The sequence below is a fragment of the Manacus candei genome, unplaced genomic scaffold (genome assembly GCF_025592945.1).
Source record: "Manacus candei isolate 608988 ecotype Guabito, Panama unplaced genomic scaffold, ASM2559294v1 h1tg000092l, whole genome shotgun sequence".
In the NCBI taxonomy this organism is placed as follows: Eukaryota; Metazoa; Chordata; class Aves; order Passeriformes; family Pipridae; genus Manacus; species Manacus candei.
In genome coordinates this window covers 1544520-1564464 of record NW_026138140.1, presented here as the reverse complement: position 1 = coordinate 1564464, position 19945 = coordinate 1544520, and the positions used below count along the sequence as shown (strand labels likewise).

Below are 19945 nucleotides of genomic sequence, written 5' to 3'. Positions count from 1 at the left end.
GACATTGCAACAGGCAGCTATGTCTTCCTGCCTAAAGAACCTCAGACCTAATGAGTCTTTCACTGACCTGACTCAGAATGTTACCTGAAACAACAGGCTGCTATCTTGTACCTAATTACAGTTTAAATGGAACAGATTTTAATTATCATTGATTCTTAATTACACTAATCTACAGAAAATATGAACCAGTGATGGACTGTATAAAGTCAATTGCATTCACAATTTTTATATAGATTCTTCTGGAGTGTTGCTTTCTTTTTTGTTTTAAACTATATCAATTAAACTGAGATGTAAGATTCTGAAGGAGGGTGATTTGGTTGGTTGGTTTTATTGTTTACTCAGCTTAGGGGGTAGGCAAAGCCATATGTAACTACAGTGCAGGTCTGATTTTATGAAATTCTGTAAAATTTGGGAACAGCTTGGATAATTGGGCAAATTTGTGTAAGCTGTTCTGATTTTCCCTCATTCCTAGTTATCACTTCGTTTCATTTGTAATGTATTAAGGAGTCTCATTTTTCAAACATTTCACTAGTTTGTTTTTTATGATATTCCTAGCAGGTATTTTAAGAGCAAAACATGTTTCAAAATGGTTTTAAATCTCTCCACTCAAAGTATCTAAAAAAATTAGTTCAATATCTCTAAATATTTAAAGATATAGAGAGAAGCTGAAAAGAAAAAAGAATGTGACCTGAAGGTTATTATTTTTCCAACCTGTTCATTAAGCAGGTTATATCCTTCCATTTACCTGTTAGTTACTCTTTTTCGCCTTCCAGCACCCACTTTTTCTTAAATATAGGTTCCTCTCCCCACTTACTGGGTTTTGATGCTATTCATTTCTTATGTAGCCAGTTGTCAGTCCTGGAAAGAACGGGAGATCTTCATCTCCACTGTGTTCATCTTGTGCTAAATGAATTTTCACGTCTCCCTGTATGATCTGTTTATGGCACTGAAACACAAGTTTCACAGAGATGTTAGGACTGTTAGAAAAGTTTATTGTTTCAGGATGTAGTTGGATTCAGGCAAGGGATTTAATCCTACCTCTAAGCCTGTTCTCCTGTGGCATTTATTGCCCCATAAAGGTTAGGATAGAGCTGCAGGGTCGTTTTAAAGCGTAGGATGATCTACAAAGCCACTGCAGCCCTCTTTCCATGCGGAAAAGGATTTTTCACTGCGAGTTTTCCATTTTGGAAGGGATAATGTGCCTTGTTGCAGGTGACTGGTACGAACAACTTTATCCACTGGTGATTACGCTGAAGGACTGCATGGGAGAGGTGGTGACCAGGGCGAAGCAGTCGATGGCCTTTGTTCTGCTCCAGGAACTTGCCTGTGGTTTGCCACAGTGTTTGATGCTGACCCTGAGGAGAGACATCGTCTTTAGTCAAGCAGTAGGTTGTCTTGTGTCACTTATTTCTTATTGTTGTTGTAATTAAGTGTATTGTTCATTCCAATGTCCGTGGTTTCCTTTTTTTGGTGTTTTGTTTTTATTTCTTTTTCCAATTTGACACAACTCTTTCATCTATTTTCCATGCCGTTCACCTAAATATTTTATAATGTGATAGGGAAATGAATAGTAAATGGAATTCCATAGTAGTTGTATCACTGAATCACAGAAGCAACTCTGCAATGAACTGAAAAAAGTTGCTTTTTCTCCCTTTTGCACAAAGAAGGATCCATAAAGCTGTTTCTACACTTCCTAGATTATATACTTCTCAAATCTAGCCTTGAGTATTCCTTGCTGCTATTCAGAATCACAGAATTGTTAGAGTTGGAAGGGACCTCTGGATTATCCATCATAATTCACAGAGTGTATTTATAGCCTGGCAACAGAGATTCTGGTCTCACTTATGTCAGTGTAAATAACACACAACCCCACAAAACAAATGAAGCTTAACTAATATAAATTAAGGGAATATTTCACTGCTTTATATACACAAAAAAAATGCATCATAAAATATTATTATGAAATCATGTATGTAGTCACTAAACAGAAATATCTATGCTGTTTTCTCAAATACCTAAATATTACGTCTGTTGTGTATAATGATAGCAAGTGTCATTTTAACTATCTTGTAACAGTACATCTCTTAATTTCACGATTTTTAATTGTCTTTATAGCTCACTGGATTGGTCTGTGGGTTTATAATCAAATTGCACACAGGTTTACATGATCAAGGATTTTTACAACAGCTTCATACTGTTGGATTGCTCGTGCAATATGAAGGACTCCTTAGTACGTACAGTAAGTATTGGTCTTGGACAAAGTTCCTTATGCACAGAGCAGAAGTTTACTCAGGAAGTTCTTATTTTAACCTCTGTTCTGTTTCCAGTAAATTGACTTGTTTAATCAACAAATATTATCCTTTGGAGACAGTAGACTTCCATATAATAGCACAGCTGAAGTCATTGATACTGTCTTGTCAATTCTGCATCAAAAATTACTCATCTGTTTTATTCTCAGTTCCTCTGAGAACACTAGCTGCTAATTGTTCCATGCAGAATGCTGAACTACACTGTCATTAATACAGAATTAATACTCCTTCCTCAGTGCAGCTGGTGGAACTTCTTGGATTAATAAAAACTCTCTTCGTTTGTATAGGCATTTGACCTGGCCCAAAGTACCAGGTTTATAAAGCTAATCCAGGCAGCAGATTTAAACAGTTACTGCCTCTGTGAGCCTCTGCCCTGACCACACCAGTGAAGATAGCTTGAAAGCTGTTTGATTCCTAGTTTGTTACAGATGCCATTATTTGATAGGTACTAAAAAGGACATTTGGAGGGAGAAACTGCCTTATATTTAAAAATAATTTGAATTAGATATATAGGAATGTTTCCCCAAAACAGAGATTTTGACTGAAGTAGATGGATTTAGCATTTCTGCAGCTCTTCAATGCACAGGCAATTTTGGTTTCTCACTTGGAGATTGCTGTCATGATCCCTTTCCCATGATGATCGTTGTTGTTATTCTCAAAACCTTTGTCCTCCATTAGCAGGACAGTCTTTAAAAACACTTTCAGAATGGCCAAAAATGGCTTTTCTGATGTTATTCTATGCACATATAGAACAGGCTGATTTTCAGAGGTGCTTAATACTCCTCATTTAGGCCACAGAATTGTCAGCAGTTCTAAAAATCAGGCTGTTTATATGTAGGGTACTTTAATGTGGATTTAGGGCTGTGATTTTTAGATGCACAGACTGGAAAATATAATCCTCATATTGCTTTACTATAACCTATACAGTGGCTGATCTGTCAACTCTGCTAATAACCTCTTTAATCTTTCCATGTAGGTGAAGAAGCAGGGATGCTGGAAGACATGGCTGTGGGCATTTCAGATTTGCAGAAAGTAATGTTTAAAGTCATTGAAGCCAAATCAGAAGATTTTTTGCCTATTATAACTGGCAGGCGGTAAGAACTTTGTTTCCTGGAGCCCAGGGAACAAAGCTCCAGTTTTAATCTCATGAAACCCAGGTTATAGTTTTCTTGTTGCTGAATTCTATTATATGAAAGTGTGGTAGTTCTACTTTTCAGAAGGTGAATAGAGAGGTAATGAGGTAGAAGGGATTTTTAAAGCTGATGAAAAGCTTAAAAGTGCCAGTTACTAATACAAATTAATCAAAACAGTGTCTGGGTTGTGCAGAGTTGCTGGTGCATTTTTCATACATAGATACTGAATCAAAGACAAGTGACAAGGTCATTATTTACAAAAGTTGCCTCTAACTGAGGAACTTTGATTTTGAAGTGTCCAGAACCTGTATTTCAGTGTGACAAATGAAATTGCAATTCAATTAATTGCAGTTCAAGAGTTAGGCCTTGATTGTTTTAAGATGGAAACCAGAAAACTCGGATGCCAAAACTTAGTGGTCACTTTTGTAAAATGAAGCCTATCTTAGCTGCTGACATACACAACCTTAGAAATCCTTGCACAAAGCCACTAATACTTTATGAATCTCACATAAGCACTACTGAATATCAGGATATAAACTGAAATACTTCATTAATTGTGGCTATTGGAGGGTTAACAAGATTGGGATGGATTTTTCATCTTCATTATTATTCTAGTCTGAAGCTCCAAATGTTTTTACTTTTGCAGAAATCACTTCCTTAATAGTATCATTATTCTTAAGACGACTGTAAATTAAATTCGGCTAAAAGCAGCAACTTTTAGAAAATATATGTTTCTTCTGAAGGGGGCTTTCACCGCTGATTTACTTAATTATTCTGGATGAATCACTCTCATCCTATGGGCCTTCCGAGAAAGGATTGAAATAAATAGCAGGAAGGCTGGAGTATGATAGGCGACACATTGGGAATAATTAAGAATAATTATGGTGTGCAGATAAAACAGAAGAAAGACATCCTTTGTAAATCACAGCAGTCAAAAATCTTGAAAAATCCAGCCGCTACATTTTCTGGCTCGCTGCCATTAGGGCAGAGCACTGAATTGTCACACCAGGAGGTCCTGGGTTTGAAAGACACCTGAGCTTTAAGATGCCTCAGGCATTCTGGATTGGTGGAGTAGTCAGTCTTTGGGAAGAAGAGTTACAACCTGTGATTGCTGTACTGTACTTACTGGCAGATATTCACTGGAATTGGTATCAGAAAAAAGAATAAAATCTTTAAGGCTTACAGGGAGGAGCCCCATCACTCTTAGAGCTGTGATCAGACAGCACTGGAAGTCAACTGTAAAAAGAGAAGACAGTGAAAAACCTAGATATTTTCTAATTAATGTTTAAGAACCCCACAATTTTTAGGTCATTTTGGTTGTTATATGGTGTGGCTCAATAAAATGAGACTAAGAAAGAAAATCAAGCTACGAATTCTTATCTTGAAGAGTCAGGGTATTCAGTTAAAATTGTTTTTTCTAGGGAAGTGCTTAAGCCTGAGATTCTGTGTGCACAAAAAAAATCAATCCAGAGTGCATGGCACTGACTAGCAGTGTGCTCACCTGCTGGTGTGGGTGGCTGACCCCAGCCATCTGGGTCAAATTCTATTCAGGAACTCACATTCTTTTATTATAGGCAAAAACATGCACTTTTTGAAAATTCTGTACAGAATCACATAATCACAGAATATTCTGAGTTGGAAGGGACTCGCAAGGATCATCGAGTCCAACTCCTGGCCCTGCACAGGACATCCCCAGGAATCACACCCGTGTCTTTGAGAGCATTGTCCAAACTCTTCTTTAACCTTGTCAGACTTGGTGCTGTGACTACTTCCCTAGGGAGTATCCAACCCTCTCTGGCTGAAGAACCTTTTCCTAATATCCAGTATAGTGATAGGACAAGGGACAATAGATTTAAGCTGAAAGAGGGTGGGTTTAGATTAGATGTTAGGAAGAAATTCTTTACTGTGAGAGTGATGAGGCACTGGTACAGGTTGCCCAGAGAAGTTGTTGATGCCCCATCCCTGGAAATGCTCAAGGCCAGGTTGGATGGGGCTCTGAGCAACATGATAATTTTTAGAAACCTTCTGACAGGTCTACAAGTGTTTGTCTATCTCCATATGTGATAATAACAAATATTAGAGAATAAGGCAAAATTAGAGAGGGATATTCTTAAGCAGTCCTGTTTAGGTAAATCATATACATTTAAATATTTAAGGCCTAAATTTATACAATTTATTTTGAAAGAGATGATCATTTATTATTTACTCTCTTAAAACATGCTTAATTTCTCCACTCTCTTTTCCAGAAAAATCATGAAATGTTCCAAATTATGTACTGAGTTTTACTTCTCATTGGAAAATGTTGTAGCCACCTTATTCATCTCATGCCAAAATCACCTGATAGCTATGCACTGAATCTAGCTGTAAAAGAAAGCAAGCACATGACAATAAAATTTACTGCTATATAAGTGTTTCTTGTTTAATTAGAATCATAGACCTGTAAGATCTTTGGTAAACTAATGTCAAACAAGTCCTCCAGATTTCAATACTTTGAATTCTTTTTTATTTTCTCTACCTGACCTCAGTAGCATTCCTGGAGTTTCTAGACAACTCTGTCACAGCTTGATAGCCTTTTCCTTACATGATCAGAAATGGGTTGTTTTCATTGTGCAGTTGGTAACTGATTTTTTTTTAAAGTTACCAAGGATTATCTCTGAGACTTGAAAAAGAGCTTTGAGGAAAAAAAAAGGACAAAGGGAAGCTCTCAAATTGTACTGATGCTAATTTATCATGCCTAAAGGTCAGCATTTCTCAGTGTTCTTTCACACACCGAGATTTGTAGTGATTTTGTGGGTAGTGCAATGTAGCAATGCAGTGATTTGGTGACATTTTGGTTCAGTAGTGTATGCACTTTGAATTACACTAAACCAACATTTCTTCTCAGCCTCATCAAAGCACTTCATCACAGAAAAATGTTCTAGTAGCACTTGACAGCGGCCAGGAGTGCTCACATACAGGCTGAGAATGAACACAGACATCACTGGAACTGTATTACCTACTGTCCTTTTTCCTGCTTCTTTCACGTGGGTGAATGAATTAAACAAAACACAAACAAAAAAGACTTATCTGGGCAGTAGAACTGTTTTGTTTTTCCTTCCCCCTCCCTGAGACATTTATCCTCCATTCAGAACTGATACTCCCTCTCAGTGGGGAACACGTGGGATGTGCTCAAAGATTACATACTAGTTGTAGCCTGTACAGAAGGCTATGCTGTTGCCCCAGTTGAATGCAATAACACTGAAGTCCCAGGTCTGCACTAGATCCATTTTATTTCGTTCTCAGATATATGGGCAGGATAGAGTTGAAACATGACCATTAGCTCTTCTAAGTGGAACCTGTTTATCCAAACACTTGAGCTAGTGCCACTCATCCCTCAAGCCTGCCAAGGGTGTCAAAGCTACTGCAGAAACTGACCTTTTTCTTCAAGGTTTCCTGCCTTTTCTCCCCCAGATTCTCTATGTGGGTAATCCAGATAGTATTTTAATTCTTTAGCAGGCACATAATTGATTAAAATAAGAGTTGTAGGGATTTCATGATAGGTTATTTTAATAGGTGCAAGCAGCTATCCATTTTAAATTTGCATACAAAAGTTGTGTGACTTCCTTGGCATGGTTTCTCTAGGTAGGATATGGATCTTTCTTCCCTTCTTTTGCTGTGACACTCCTTGGTGGTGTGGTATGCCAAATGTGCTCTGCAGGAGAGAAAGTTTCAGTCTTTGTTATCAGTCAGCCCTGTGATTAAAATGACAAATCTTGGAGACAGATGGATTTGTTTCTAGCCTGTTCTTTGTTGATTAGTCTGATTGCTCTAATAATGAAAAGAAAGCTAATAAAAACTAAGTTTAGCAGTATGCCCTTGTTTCTGTTGTGGAGTCAGGCATCAGTCCTCAAAGACAGGAGAAGTTCAGCTTGAGGCTTCCCCGTGATCAGAATTTGGTCTGGCAGCCAGAGTAGCACATTTTTCATAAAGTCAGACCAAACACAAACATAAAACCAGAACTGCTATATATCATATCCCTTCTCCTAAAATAGGATTCATGTTTGGGTAATGAGCCTTCAATTATTATCTTCACAGAGTCAATTTTGTTATTGGTGATGCTTTCAATCCCCAGGGAGAAAATCCAGCCACTGAAGAAAATAGAAATTTTGCTTTGGGTTTTTGTGAATATTACTTTTATAGTGGATACAGGATCAAGTTGTTACTTTGGAAGGAAGTTGTTTTTGTAACTCTCGGAAAGATGCATTTTAAAGGTTGAGGTGTTCTTATTGATATTTTGATACTAGAGGACTTTTTTTGCTGCTTTCATCATTAGTCCTGTTTTCACTTCAGTAAAGTCAGTATCAAGAGTATATAGTTATATATACCTGCCTTTTTTTAAATAACTTGGTTATGCTCTAAAACAAGCAAGCTGAATTATCCCATTTTATCGTTCAGTTAAAGGAAAAAGGGAGGAACTGATTTATAAGTCTACGTGTTCTCTATCATTTAGGAAGGTTATTTTAAGCAAACCAATCAATATTCCCATCCTTATTCTTCTTTTTATTTTTCCTAGTGAACATTACATTATAGAGGTCCAGCTTCCAGCAAAGATGTTTGAGTTGCTGCCACAAGAGATTAAAGAAGGAAAGCTTCTTCGCATGTATCCAGTACTCTTTAATGTTGGAATCAATGAACAGCAAACACTTGCAGAGAGGTAAGAAAAAGTCATGTTTCATTTTCTGTCCAAGTACTCCATACTAGTACAGGATATCTCTCAGGATTAGAAATAAATCTTTTTTTGTTATTTGCTCTTGGACCTTCTCACATTTTACTCAGTGTGTATTTTAATAGGTATTAAAGGAAGTAAACACAAGTTATGAAGCAGTGCAGAACAATGAGAGTCCAAGTGAAGATATGACTGTGGGAAGGGCTTCATTTCACAGAGTCGATGCCAAGTTTCTTATGGATACAGATAGAAAATTGAATTCTATTTTACAGATGTAGAATTTTTTTTTGTATACAGTACTCTGAAATTCTCAAAAAAGAGTTTGAAAATTCAGAATTCTTATATCTTATAGGTGGGGTTGAAGATGCTGAACAAGTTATAAGCTAGATAGAGATAATTTTTCTCAGCTCTTTAGGGCTTTTTTCCAGGGTTGAGAGGTGGTAGTTAGTAATAGGGAATGCATTAGTAGTATGTTTGTAGAAACATGAGGGCTGATATGTTGCTATTACTCCTCTGTAAGGATTGCTGGAAACTAATTAATTAGTATGATAAAAGCCAAGGTTTCACCAACCTATTAATTTTCTCTTCTAAGAGAAGAATATCAATCGGTCACGTTAAATTACCACGTTTGTGCAATGCTAAAACTACAAGGTAGATGTCAACAGAGACAAGCTACTTTTTTTTTAAGCTTTTTTTTTTAAACTGGTTTTATTAACAGAACATCCAAAAGACATAATACACATCTTCAGGTTGCATTCACTACAAGCTCAAAAGCAAAAGCATATCTGGGGAAATAGAGGGAGACAGTGAAAAACCCTTGAGCTGAACAATAGACAAGAAGTTAAGCACAACAGAAGTTTCACCTTCTGTTCTTTGTAGGCAGCCAAGGAAAATCAGTTTTCTAAGGGAGACTACTAAGGAATGCCAGGAGATAGCTTTGTGGATGTTTATGTTTATGGGAGACTTCTTGAAACTGAGTGATGTGTGAGAAAATTTAGGTAGAAAATTGAAATGGGGTCAAAGTGAATCAAAAGACAGTAAAAACTGGCATTTTACTGCTGAAAGAGCTGAGTAGTTGGTTAGAGAACTCAGAAGATTCTTGAAAATGAAAATAGCTTATTCTGGATGCCATTAAAAGAAAAGTGCTGAGAGGAGAGACATGCCCAGAGTGATAATGTATGAAAGCAACAAAATCAGTCATGACAATTGTGACTAGGACACAGTAATTTTTCCAAAAGCAGAGAAAAAGGATTGTGCAGAAATGAAGAAGCAAGTTCATGAGAGCTTACATGGGTGGGATAGGCAGGAAGGATTATGTGTAGCAAATGTCCTGAAGAAAGATTGGACAAGATTTAGAAACAACCTGGTTATCTGGAGACTTGTACAGGAGTTGGTGTGCAAAGGCTTGCAGGTGAAGTGACAGGAAGAATGTTCACCTGCATGTGGTGATTTTACATGGTGCACAAAGAAAGCCATGAAGGAAAAAAACACTATCTGCAGATCTATAAATATCGATGTGTATTAATATCTATCAGGCAAATCAAGTTGCATTATTCAATGCAGAAACAGCTTTCCTGCATGCATTTACCATCCGCTTTTGACTTAATTAAAAATATTACTTACCTCCTAATGTTGCACTTTTGTCTTTGAGATTGGAAACTCCTCATATGCTTTTTTGTAAAAAATACAGAGTTTTTTGTGGGATAAAGAACAAGAAAATAGAAGTACATTTCTGTGGTAATTTTCTAGCGAATTTTACTTTATTAGTTGAAAACATCCCCTTTTTTTTCAATAAAGTACACTTGAGAATATATCTGATTTAAGAGAAACATTCTCATGTGGCACTGCAGCAATGGCTGCTGAGAAGGCACACAGATCTTTTTTCTCTCCCTCTTTGGCCCATTTAAATATTTGCTTCCCTTGTGCATGATGTAGCAGTATATTTGGTATCTTCTAATTTGTGTTCCCTTTTCTCTCTCTGAATTTCTCACTTACCTGTCCATGCCTCTCTTCCTGTACTCCATTTCCTTTTCCCCATTTCAAGGCTATTCTAAAGATAGGTTGCAAAAACTTGGCTTTAACTGCCTAAGGGACATTCCTGTCTTTACATTCGTGTCTCCTGTAGCAGAGATACCATGAGATTTATTTTTTGGTTCTTTAACCTATGTGAAATTTGATTGCTGTAGAAATCTTGTTCTTAGAGAGAAAGATATTTGTTTACATAGTTATAGTTGGTTCATGGATGAGCTTAATGGCATCCTGGGGGGTTTTTTGAGGTGCATGATAATGAGGATTTGGGTGATGCTTTCCCAGCAAACTTGACTGCTGCAGGTAACCCCAGAACATGCTCCTGAGGCAGCTGCAGCATTCTGGAGTGACTGCTGAGGTCTGTGCTGCTGCAAGCTTAAATCAGCTGTGCTGTGGGTCATAACACTGTGGAGTTTAATGGTGAAATTACTGCTTGGAGGAGAAATGGTTCTCTCATTAGTTTCAGATACAAGAAACCAAGATAACAAACAGCCTAGGAGCAGTGTGGGGCAGAAAGGGCCCAGAGGACTAATCAGTTTGACTGTTTATTGCATTCTCAGATCAGAACATAAATTAGTTCTTCAGAAGGTTTTCCATCTGACACTTACATCTCTTCCATCTTGTATCACTTCAATATGGTCCAGCTCTGGTAGAAATTAATATATCTAAGCAACAGCAGCAGTAAGAGATGTAGGAGTTGGTGTTCTCTGCCTGTGGTGCCATTTGAAATTCCCTCAAAGTGCCTCTTCATTTATTCAGGATTTTTGAAGGCAAAAAGAATATGTGCATTATAGCATGTTTGTAAATGGATTACTCCTTTCATAAATTTTTGGAAGAGTTATCCATGAGTAATGACATCATTCCCAAATATTAGTTCCAAAGCACACAAGAGCTTAACAACTGTATGTCTCACAAAATCTGGTACATTGGAAAAAACAAATAATTAAAAAAAATCAAAGTTATTTCTTTATGCAGAGAAATAACTCTGAAGGGTAGTTTATCTTTGGTTTGGTTTGTGGTTTTGTTGTGGTTTTTTTCTCATAATTTATTGTGCATTTTCATAGGTTTGGAGATACCACCTTGCAGGAAAACATTAACCAGGAAAACTTAGAACTCCTCAAAGAATATTACAAGTTATTTACGGAAAAAATGCCTCCTGATTGTGAGTACAAAATAACACAATATCCAAATGGCTTTGGAAAGCTTTGACAGGTGAAAGATTCTAAGACAGTAATATTAGCACAACTTTATTGTGCAGCTTTTAGATTTAGACCTCAGACCCATAACTTGTTCCATAAAGTTAAACATTCTGTACCTGTACACAGCCCTGCTGAAGTCAGTAGTGATTGCAGGCCTAATGCCACAGTAGAAACTACAAGGGGAGTGAAACAGAGTAATGATCAAATAAACAACTCTTTTAAGTTATTAAAATAATAAGTTTCTTAATATTTCAAGTAGAGGACAATATTTTCTGTATTTGTACAGAAATAGTGGGAATTTTAATCCGTTTCAGTCATTCCCTCTATTCTTATTCTGAAAATGTATTGAGGTATGGTGAACTACTGAGAAATCTGCAGATGCAAATACAAGCAATGAGCCACATCATAATGATATGAATAACATGGTTTCATTAAAATAGGCCCTGCATTCTAATTTTATAGAAATTTGGTATCATAAACATGAACATTATTGTGCTGTTACTCTCGTTGTTAAAAGCAAAGACCAATGAGATGATTTGCCTCAATCTAATCCTGATAAAGTAGTCTTAATGCCTAAACTATAGGCATAGTCCCAAATGTTGCAGATTTTACAGCCTGATTTTGAAATACCTTGGATTTGGTCTCTGCTTCTTCTGTTTTTTGGGTTTGGGTTTTTTTTTGCATAGGTGGGGTGTGAATCTTTTGAATCTGAAGATCTGTGATCCTGCAGGAGATGTGTGTAACTCCTCATGGTGAATACTGCTGGTTAAAATCCTGTGCAAAGCTTTGTTCTGTGTCACTGTGTATGAATACATGTTTATCTTTTAGATCAAGATGATTTTAATTTGTTAATTTGAAGTGAAAGCTCTCTTCCTAAATGGTGGGCAGCATGCCATCCATCCACCCACAGGTCTAGTATTTCTAGGATTTCTACAGAGAAACTCAAACAAGAAGTTAGGTAATTAATTTAGGGGAATCCTGCCAAGAAAATATCCTCAAAAAACTAACCTCATCTGGGGTTAGGTCTAAGGTAGACCTGCTACCTCATAAATGGATTTGATTATATAAAAGCAAAAATTTGCATGCAGATTGTATTGCCTGCTTTTCATTAACAGCATTTAAACTTGTACTGTCTTCCTGCAGGATTATTAGTGAGCCACATAATCTTCCTGGACTTTTTCCAGGCTGTGCAGGCTTTTGAGAACTGTACTTGTCTAATTCATAGTGTCTTTTTCTGGTTATTATTGCTGTCTTGATTTTTCTCTACCTTGAAGATCCGAGTCTCTTCTTTGTACAAATTTTTTCAGAACACAAAGCACCTGCTGGTTCCATTGCCCTTCCCAGTAGCTCCAGGCCATTGTACAGAATCACTCTTTTGCCTTGGAGGAATGTACCTTTTAAACCAGCTCCCTGGAAAAATGTGAAGCTCTCCAACTTGTTCATTTGAGGGAGGACTTCAGTCCCTGTTCCCCCACCTCTGGAAGATAAACCTCCATACAATCTGGCAGCATCCCTGGTGGTGTAGCCAAGAGAGAGTGTTGATGGCTTTTTGATGTTTTTGTCCCACCTTTCCAGATAGTTTCCTGCAGAGCCAAATCTCTCCTACAAAATAAATGCCGGACCCAGTTCCCAAAGCTGTTAGTTTCAAATAGTGCTCATACAGCCTGACAGAATTTGAGGACTCACAACCCTGTTTACCAGACTGTTGCATCCACCATTCTTTGGCAGCCTCACTTGCCTCATGCTTCATTCATGTATTTCATTTTAAAGAATTCTATTTTCCACTCCCAGAAAGGGAGTTTCTATTTTTTTTATTTTCTATTAGTTTTTCTCTCATCTCTGTAATTCCCCTTGTCAATAATATTCTAGCTTGTAGCTGTATATCCCAAACACTGACTTTCTGTCTTCTTTGAGATGAACATACCCTCTGTCACTTATCTGTTTCATATCCTCTTTAATTCTTTCATAGGAAATCATGAAAATAACAGTGTGTTTCCAAAAAGATTACTACCAAAAATGCCAGTCAAATACAGTTCTGGTTTAGGCACCACAACAGTACTACTTTTACAGAATAGTTAAGAGTCAAAAAATATAAGATTTTTGTTTAATAGTACATAGTTAATTGAAAACAACAGATTGAAACTCAATTTAAAGAGCTGAAGGCATAAAATTGTTGTTGCTGGTTTGCTACGTAACACCCACAGCATCCCATTGTCCCAGTGTGAGAAGAGGGATGCATGCATGGTTTCAAAATCCTGCAAGGATAAGGGTTTTCCTTCATAGCATCAATAATGCCTGTAGCAGTACATGAATTTTCACCATTTATGAGTCTGTCTTTACTTCCAGGCTCCTCCCTCTCAGGGAGTCTTATAATCTGAGACTGATTTGATGGTTTAATACTGCTTAGTGACACAAGGAATTTAAGCAATAGATCACTTCCAGCCAAGGTGCAGCTCATTTGGCAGTGTTATAAATTAGGAGAGTCTTGCTTTACCTATCATGAAGTCACCTCTCTGGGGTGTTGAATTTTCTGCTGTGAACCAAAGGAAAACTGCCTGAAAGGAATAAAATGTTTACCTAGTGATACATTCCCATAATCTTGAAGCATTTTTGTCATTGTGTGCTTTGTGTTTTAAAGAAACAGATGCAGCATAAGTATAATTGTCTAGCAGGTTGTGATGTATTTTTATGTGCTCTGCATTATCTAAGTGCATAATACACAGATAAAACAATCCACAGTCAGATTATTACAAAACTAGTTTGGATGTATTTTTTCCAGCTTTTATTTGTTTGCTTGGTTTTTTTGTTTTAGGCAGCACAATATGAGAAAGGCAACTAAGAAATTTTTTGAATAGTTCTTTTTGAGCATATTTAAATTTCTTCTTACTAAGCATCATGGATAAGGGAAACTACAGAATTTGTTAGATATAAAAGGTATAAAACCTGTTGATAAGAGGCATCATTTCAGCTTTGATCAGATTGGGAGAACTGATACTGACCTTCATTAATAGTTACCTCATTTTTACACTTTCAGTTGAATATAAATCTTGGGTTGTTGGTTGTTTTTTTTTCCCCCACTGAATGGAACAACTTACTTCTTCTTGTTGAAGACACTGTATCCATTTATCAATTTGGTTTCACTTTGTTTCAGCTGATTCTGAGCCTTTTTTTGGTGATAACTATAATTAAATTTCTATTCACTTCACCACCATAAGAAGAAATAATTAAAAAAACCAGATTTTAGTTGTTTCTACTGATTTTCAAAACTAGGGAAGATAAAGGTAACATTAGAACAAACCCCTGCTATATATACATACGAAGCAGAAACTCTTGAATTTTTGCTAGAGATATATAATAAATTAAACTTTAGCTCAGCTGCCATACGCAGAACAAGAAGGTAAGATTTTGAATTTTATGCGTACCTGAAATTATTTTGTACTTCAAAATTGAAGCCCCATTTAATTTTGGACTGAGAAATATCCTTTGTTAAATTTTAGAGGGGATATTCAGTGCTGTTTAACTTCATGTTATGTTATATAAGGAACTAAGGCATCATTTCAAAGCAAAAATAAGATGTTTAATTTTGAAAACAAAGGCAAAATATTTTGACTTAAAATAAAAAAAGTCATCCCATCAAGGTAGGTTTTAATACACTCAGGTTTTTTTCTTCTAATTTCCACTGATTGTCTGTAATAGTTGATAAACAGAACTACAGCAGAGATTTGGTTTTGGTTTTCCCCATCCATTTATAAAAGTTGAAGACACTTTAGTTTTCCAAATTTAAGTGAATATCTTAGGGAGGACAACCCAATACTCAGAAAGACAAAAGATTTGCTTATTCTCTAAATATTTAGCTGGTAATTTCCATCCTTTGTTCCCAGACAAGGCTGTAAATAATAGACCTGTGCTTTACTGTGGGCATTCTTTAAGCCAGGAAAACCGTATCATCAGCCTTACCATAATGAGCACTCTTATCATCCTTTTTTTCCAGGTCTACCACATTTTCAAGAACAAAATGATTTAAAGGGATTGCTAGAAAATCTCCATCAAAACATCCAGGCCAAAAGGAGAAAGAATGTAGAAATCATGTGGCTGGCTGCAACGGTAAGCTCTCTTATTTCAAATAGGTTCACATGATTAACTAATTTTCACATGCCTGCTGATATTGTAAGTGCAATGGATTTTAAGGGTATAATGGAAAACTCAATGATTAAAGTAGGTAGATGTGCTGAAATAGCTTTCTAACCTACCTGCTCTCATAGTTTCTCATCCCACTCATGAATGTATCTCTTCTTCCTCCACTTAAATTACAGATATTTTCTTTGACTCACTTTTTAAAGTGGTAGAACTGGATGGAGTTTGAGCAAGAGATGGTCTTGGTTACTTTGTTGTCCCCTTCATTCTCCAGGACCTTTTCTGACCAGGCAGTCTGTGGCCTGGGTTGCTGCTCGAGATTGTTTTGTCCCAGATGCAGGGTTTTTCTTTTATCTCACTGAGTTGTGTAACAGGGTAAAAGAGGTTTGGATTTTTGTTTGGGGCATGTTTTTTCCTTCAACTAGCTGACTCTGGTTTTGGGCAGAGGAAGCCCTTCATCCCTTACATGGGCAGAATCATTTCCTTTAGTGATCACACATAGCTGTAAATACATCACCTCATATGAGAGAGACAATACAGTTACAGTATCTAACTTTTTTTGTTTAAAATCATGTCCCTTCACAGATAAAGTAAAACTTTGTTATTCAAAATAAAATTTTATTTAATGTCCATAAAATTTGAGGTATGATGTGGGACGTGATTGCTTGCTCTGATTTTTATTTACGATTACTGCATTCACCTTTTGATTTTCTGTAATTAAAGTACTTTTATAAATAAGTGTCGCAAAGGATGTGAAAAGGACAGACCTTAAGACACAAGGAGAACACAATAAAAACTGTTTATCAAACAATGATTAATACTTACTTTGCTCTAATCACATAATTCCTTTCTGTTTCCCAATTGAGTGGGGTTTCCACATTCATGTTAAAAAAACCACAAGCCTTAGATGTTTATAAAGAGCTCAAGCTTTTCAGAAATGTGAAATTCAGACAGCTAACTGTCTTAGGTTTAGAAGAGTACCCTTGGCATCTCTGCCTGCTTATACGAGCAAGGACTTGAGTCTTTGATATCTGCTGAAACTGAAGCAAGACTTTGTGTTTTGGGAGACTTTCAAATGTATATACCCTTCAAGGAAAATAAATATTTGATACAAAATTATTAATAAAACTTTCCATGACCTTTCATTAAGACCAGGAAAAAGACAATATTAACTTTGTCTTTGTACTAATAAGACTGCTGTAACTTTCATATTGCTAGTAACATTTTGCCATGTGGTTAATAAATATTATCACATGCTATTGAAGTATAAATCCTTTGTAAGTAAAAGTATAAGCTTTTCTTGCAGTACCAGTTCTGCAGTTGCTATGAAACATTGCTTTTGAAAAAAGTAAAAGATATATCAGTACAGGATAGTATAAAATGAGCTACAGAGAATATAGCAGAATGTGCCTAATCTTTGGATACAGAAAGTTTTATTCTACCATCTAGTCTGGGTTCCCTGAAAATAATTTCATGGTTAAAATGTAGTCTTTGGACATACAGAGTGTTTCAGATTTTTCCTTCTCTGAATTCTATTTCTCTTTAGGTTACCTTACAGTAACTTTCTGAAATGTGTATTTCTGAAAGCATCGATCTACACACTGTTATACTATGTTCCATTTATTTACTGAAAAGGATATAAGGATATAACTCGATTATTACAGTAGCGGTGAAATATCACTTTTTTATTGCAGTAGATGCATGAGATTCTACATGGATGTGCACATGTATCTGCACCTCATGTAATCCCTGTTGTATTGGGACTGTGAGAATAAATCTAATAAAAGTTAAGTCTATTTCTCCTCCTCCTATATCTTCAATATATTTGGGAAATAAGTGAGCAAAATTGAGAATAAAATTCAGGCTGGACACTAATGATAAACCATGTATTCTGATATGATGCTATTACTATATATTTGCTATTGTCCCTTATTAGATTTCTAGAGCATCAGAGCATTGTGTTTGCCCATTGTAATTACTTATTTTGTTTGACTGCAGCTGCTTAGGGAACTGAGTCATTTTAAGGATTTATCTGGGCTAGCCTGAGAGGTTAACCTGTATTTCTCCTTAAATCCTCATCTAAGGATTTTTTAATTTCATTATTTAACTTAATATACTGTTTTCTATTTAGTCCACTTTAAAATTGAGACATTTGTACTGAAATTCAGTAAAAAGTAAGCTTGTGGGTGGCTGTGGTAATTTGCTTGTTGCGCCTAGAATGCTTCTCAGTTGAAAACCAACTCTCACTAGCCAGTGCTTTGTTCGTGTGCTGTCAGCCCAGATTTGGGATTTAGTCTCCCTTCCCTGCATCAGAACCCACCACTCATCCAGAATAATTACCTGGGTGGTTTTTATGACTCATTCATGTCAAATTGTCACAATGACTCATGGACTTCCAAAGAGACTAGTGTAAAGAGAATTAATCTCTTCAATTAGGCAGTTAACTTCTTTCACAGCATTGTTTAAGAAAATTATCATATAGTACTTTATTTAAATCCCAATGCAACTGTTCAAATTTTTAAACAGATTTAAGTTTTAAAATTTAGAATTATAGGATGGAAGAAAAACTCATAGTTTCTCCTTCACCACCCTGAACCTCTTTGGTTCCTAAGATAGATTCAATTAGTTGATTCCCTGAACTAAACTTTTGAGATCACCATTACCATGCTATTGCAGAGACCTTAAAGACTGTATGTATTTTCTGGGCCATTGATTTTAATAGAATTTCTGAGAATGCAATTAAAAGATGAAGAAATGCTTATTTGCTGAAGTGACATTATGAAGATCACGTTCCAGTTTCATCCTGCAAGCTGTCACTTGATAGCCAAGCTGGGAAGCTCCTTAGGATGATTACTGCTGTAATTTATTGCCTTGCCCATTTTTATAATCATTTCAGGATTTGGTACTGTTGTACCTATGCTCCTCTGGGGTTAGGAGCAAGCAAAGGACAAATAATATCAGGGGAAAGGTAGACTCACACTTGGGCACAGCAGTTCTCTTTCAAATTCTTCTTTTTCTAGTAAAATATTGTTTGAACCCAAAGTATAAACTAATGGGCTGGTACAACCACAGATTGATTCTTAAGGTGAGAAATTATCCTTAAAAAATGTCATGTTTCCCTTGTCCCTTATAATTTTGTTGAAGTATACAGTGAAAGTAGACAATCCATGGCAGTCATTTGTGTTAAGCTTTCATATGGAAAAAAATACATGGAACAGTTTACCTCTTGAGCATAAAGACTTTAATTTCAGATGTGTCTGAATCCTTACCCTCATGAGGAGTTAGTCTGCTGCGTTCATGTGTCTGAGTTAAGATCTGTCAAGGTTTTTCTTTATTCATCAGATATTCAGACCATTAAGTTTTCATTGAATAGTGTGGTTGTCACAGAAAGTGAAGAAACCATGAAGCAGCTTTTCCTTTTATAGCCTAGGCTAACACAAATCCTTTTTATTTCAAGTTCAGAAAATTGGATTTAATGGTTTGGTAAGCTGTAGTGTGTGTAGATATTTTAGTAACTTGCTAAAAATGCTTAGGACTAAGTATGGTGGATTTTTTTTGTTGGCTCCACCATCTGTTTCTTACCTCACCTGGGGGGGTGTTGGGGTGGGCAGGAGAGAGACTTGATTGCGACTGCAGTACAAGGTTGTGTGCACCACTCTCCTAAATGTGATAAGGGTTCCCTTTTCCTCAGTTGGGTGGGTTATTTTAGGCTTGTCCTGCTAACAGAAGCCCTGAATACCTTCTTTTAAAATGTGTCATTTGGACAAATGGAAGTGGGCTATATAGCTATAATCTCTTGGTGCTGTTTTTGTAGAGTGTTAATGATACAAATTTATAAACAAAAGAAAAATTTACAGTTCTTTTCAGGACAACATTTTCATCTTTCATGGCACTGTGTCAGGCCAGCATGGGCATAACAGCATAGGAGCATCCCCAAGGCAGTGCTAACAACTGATTTAACTGCACAGACACAGGTCAGCAGCCGTATGATCCGGGTTGGAGTTACGAAATCTTTTAATAGCTCTTTTCTCCTCGAGAAACGCTGTAGTTCTCTGCATTCATTTTCTGGGACTGCAAAGTTGTGGGAGTTGCACAGCCTGCCTGGTGTGAGAAGGGCCCCCCTTTGACGCCTGCCCGTGTTTCAGATTTGCCGGAAGCTGAACGGCGTCCGCTTCACCTGTTGCAAGAGTGCCAAAGACCGGACATCCATGTCGGTGACGCTGGAGCAGTGCTCCATCCTGCGGGACGAGCATCAGCTCCACAAGGACTTCTTCATCCGGGCGCTGGACTGCATGAGAAGGTACGTGGAGGTTTTTGCCTGTCCCTCGCGTTTTGAGCTGAGCCAGGGACTGCAGTACTGAGCCGTCTTAAAGCTGGTTTTAAGGGCACCATAAACCCAGCCCTGACTGAGCTGACCAGCAGTGTGCCAGCTGGTAA

At 36.9% G+C, this 19945-nt stretch overlaps 1 protein-coding gene across 4 annotated transcripts in view; it reads left to right on the top strand.

Moving 5' to 3' along the window:
* INPP4B (inositol polyphosphate-4-phosphatase type II B) overlaps positions 1–19945 on the top strand; it is a 278616-nt gene that overhangs the window by 221136 nt on the left and 37535 nt on the right. For all 4 annotated transcript variants that reach the window (XM_051768103.1, XM_051768104.1, XM_051768105.1 and 1 more), the window contains exons 19-25: positions 1213–1385; positions 2116–2239; positions 3286–3403; positions 7995–8135; positions 11240–11337; positions 15366–15478; positions 19654–19808. In XM_051768103.1, coding sequence (XP_051624063.1) covers positions 1213–1385; positions 2116–2239; positions 3286–3403; positions 7995–8135; positions 11240–11337; positions 15366–15478; positions 19654–19808 — 922 coding nt within the window. The remainder of the gene's footprint in view (positions 1–1212; positions 1386–2115; positions 2240–3285; positions 3404–7994; positions 8136–11239; positions 11338–15365; positions 15479–19653; positions 19809–19945) is intronic.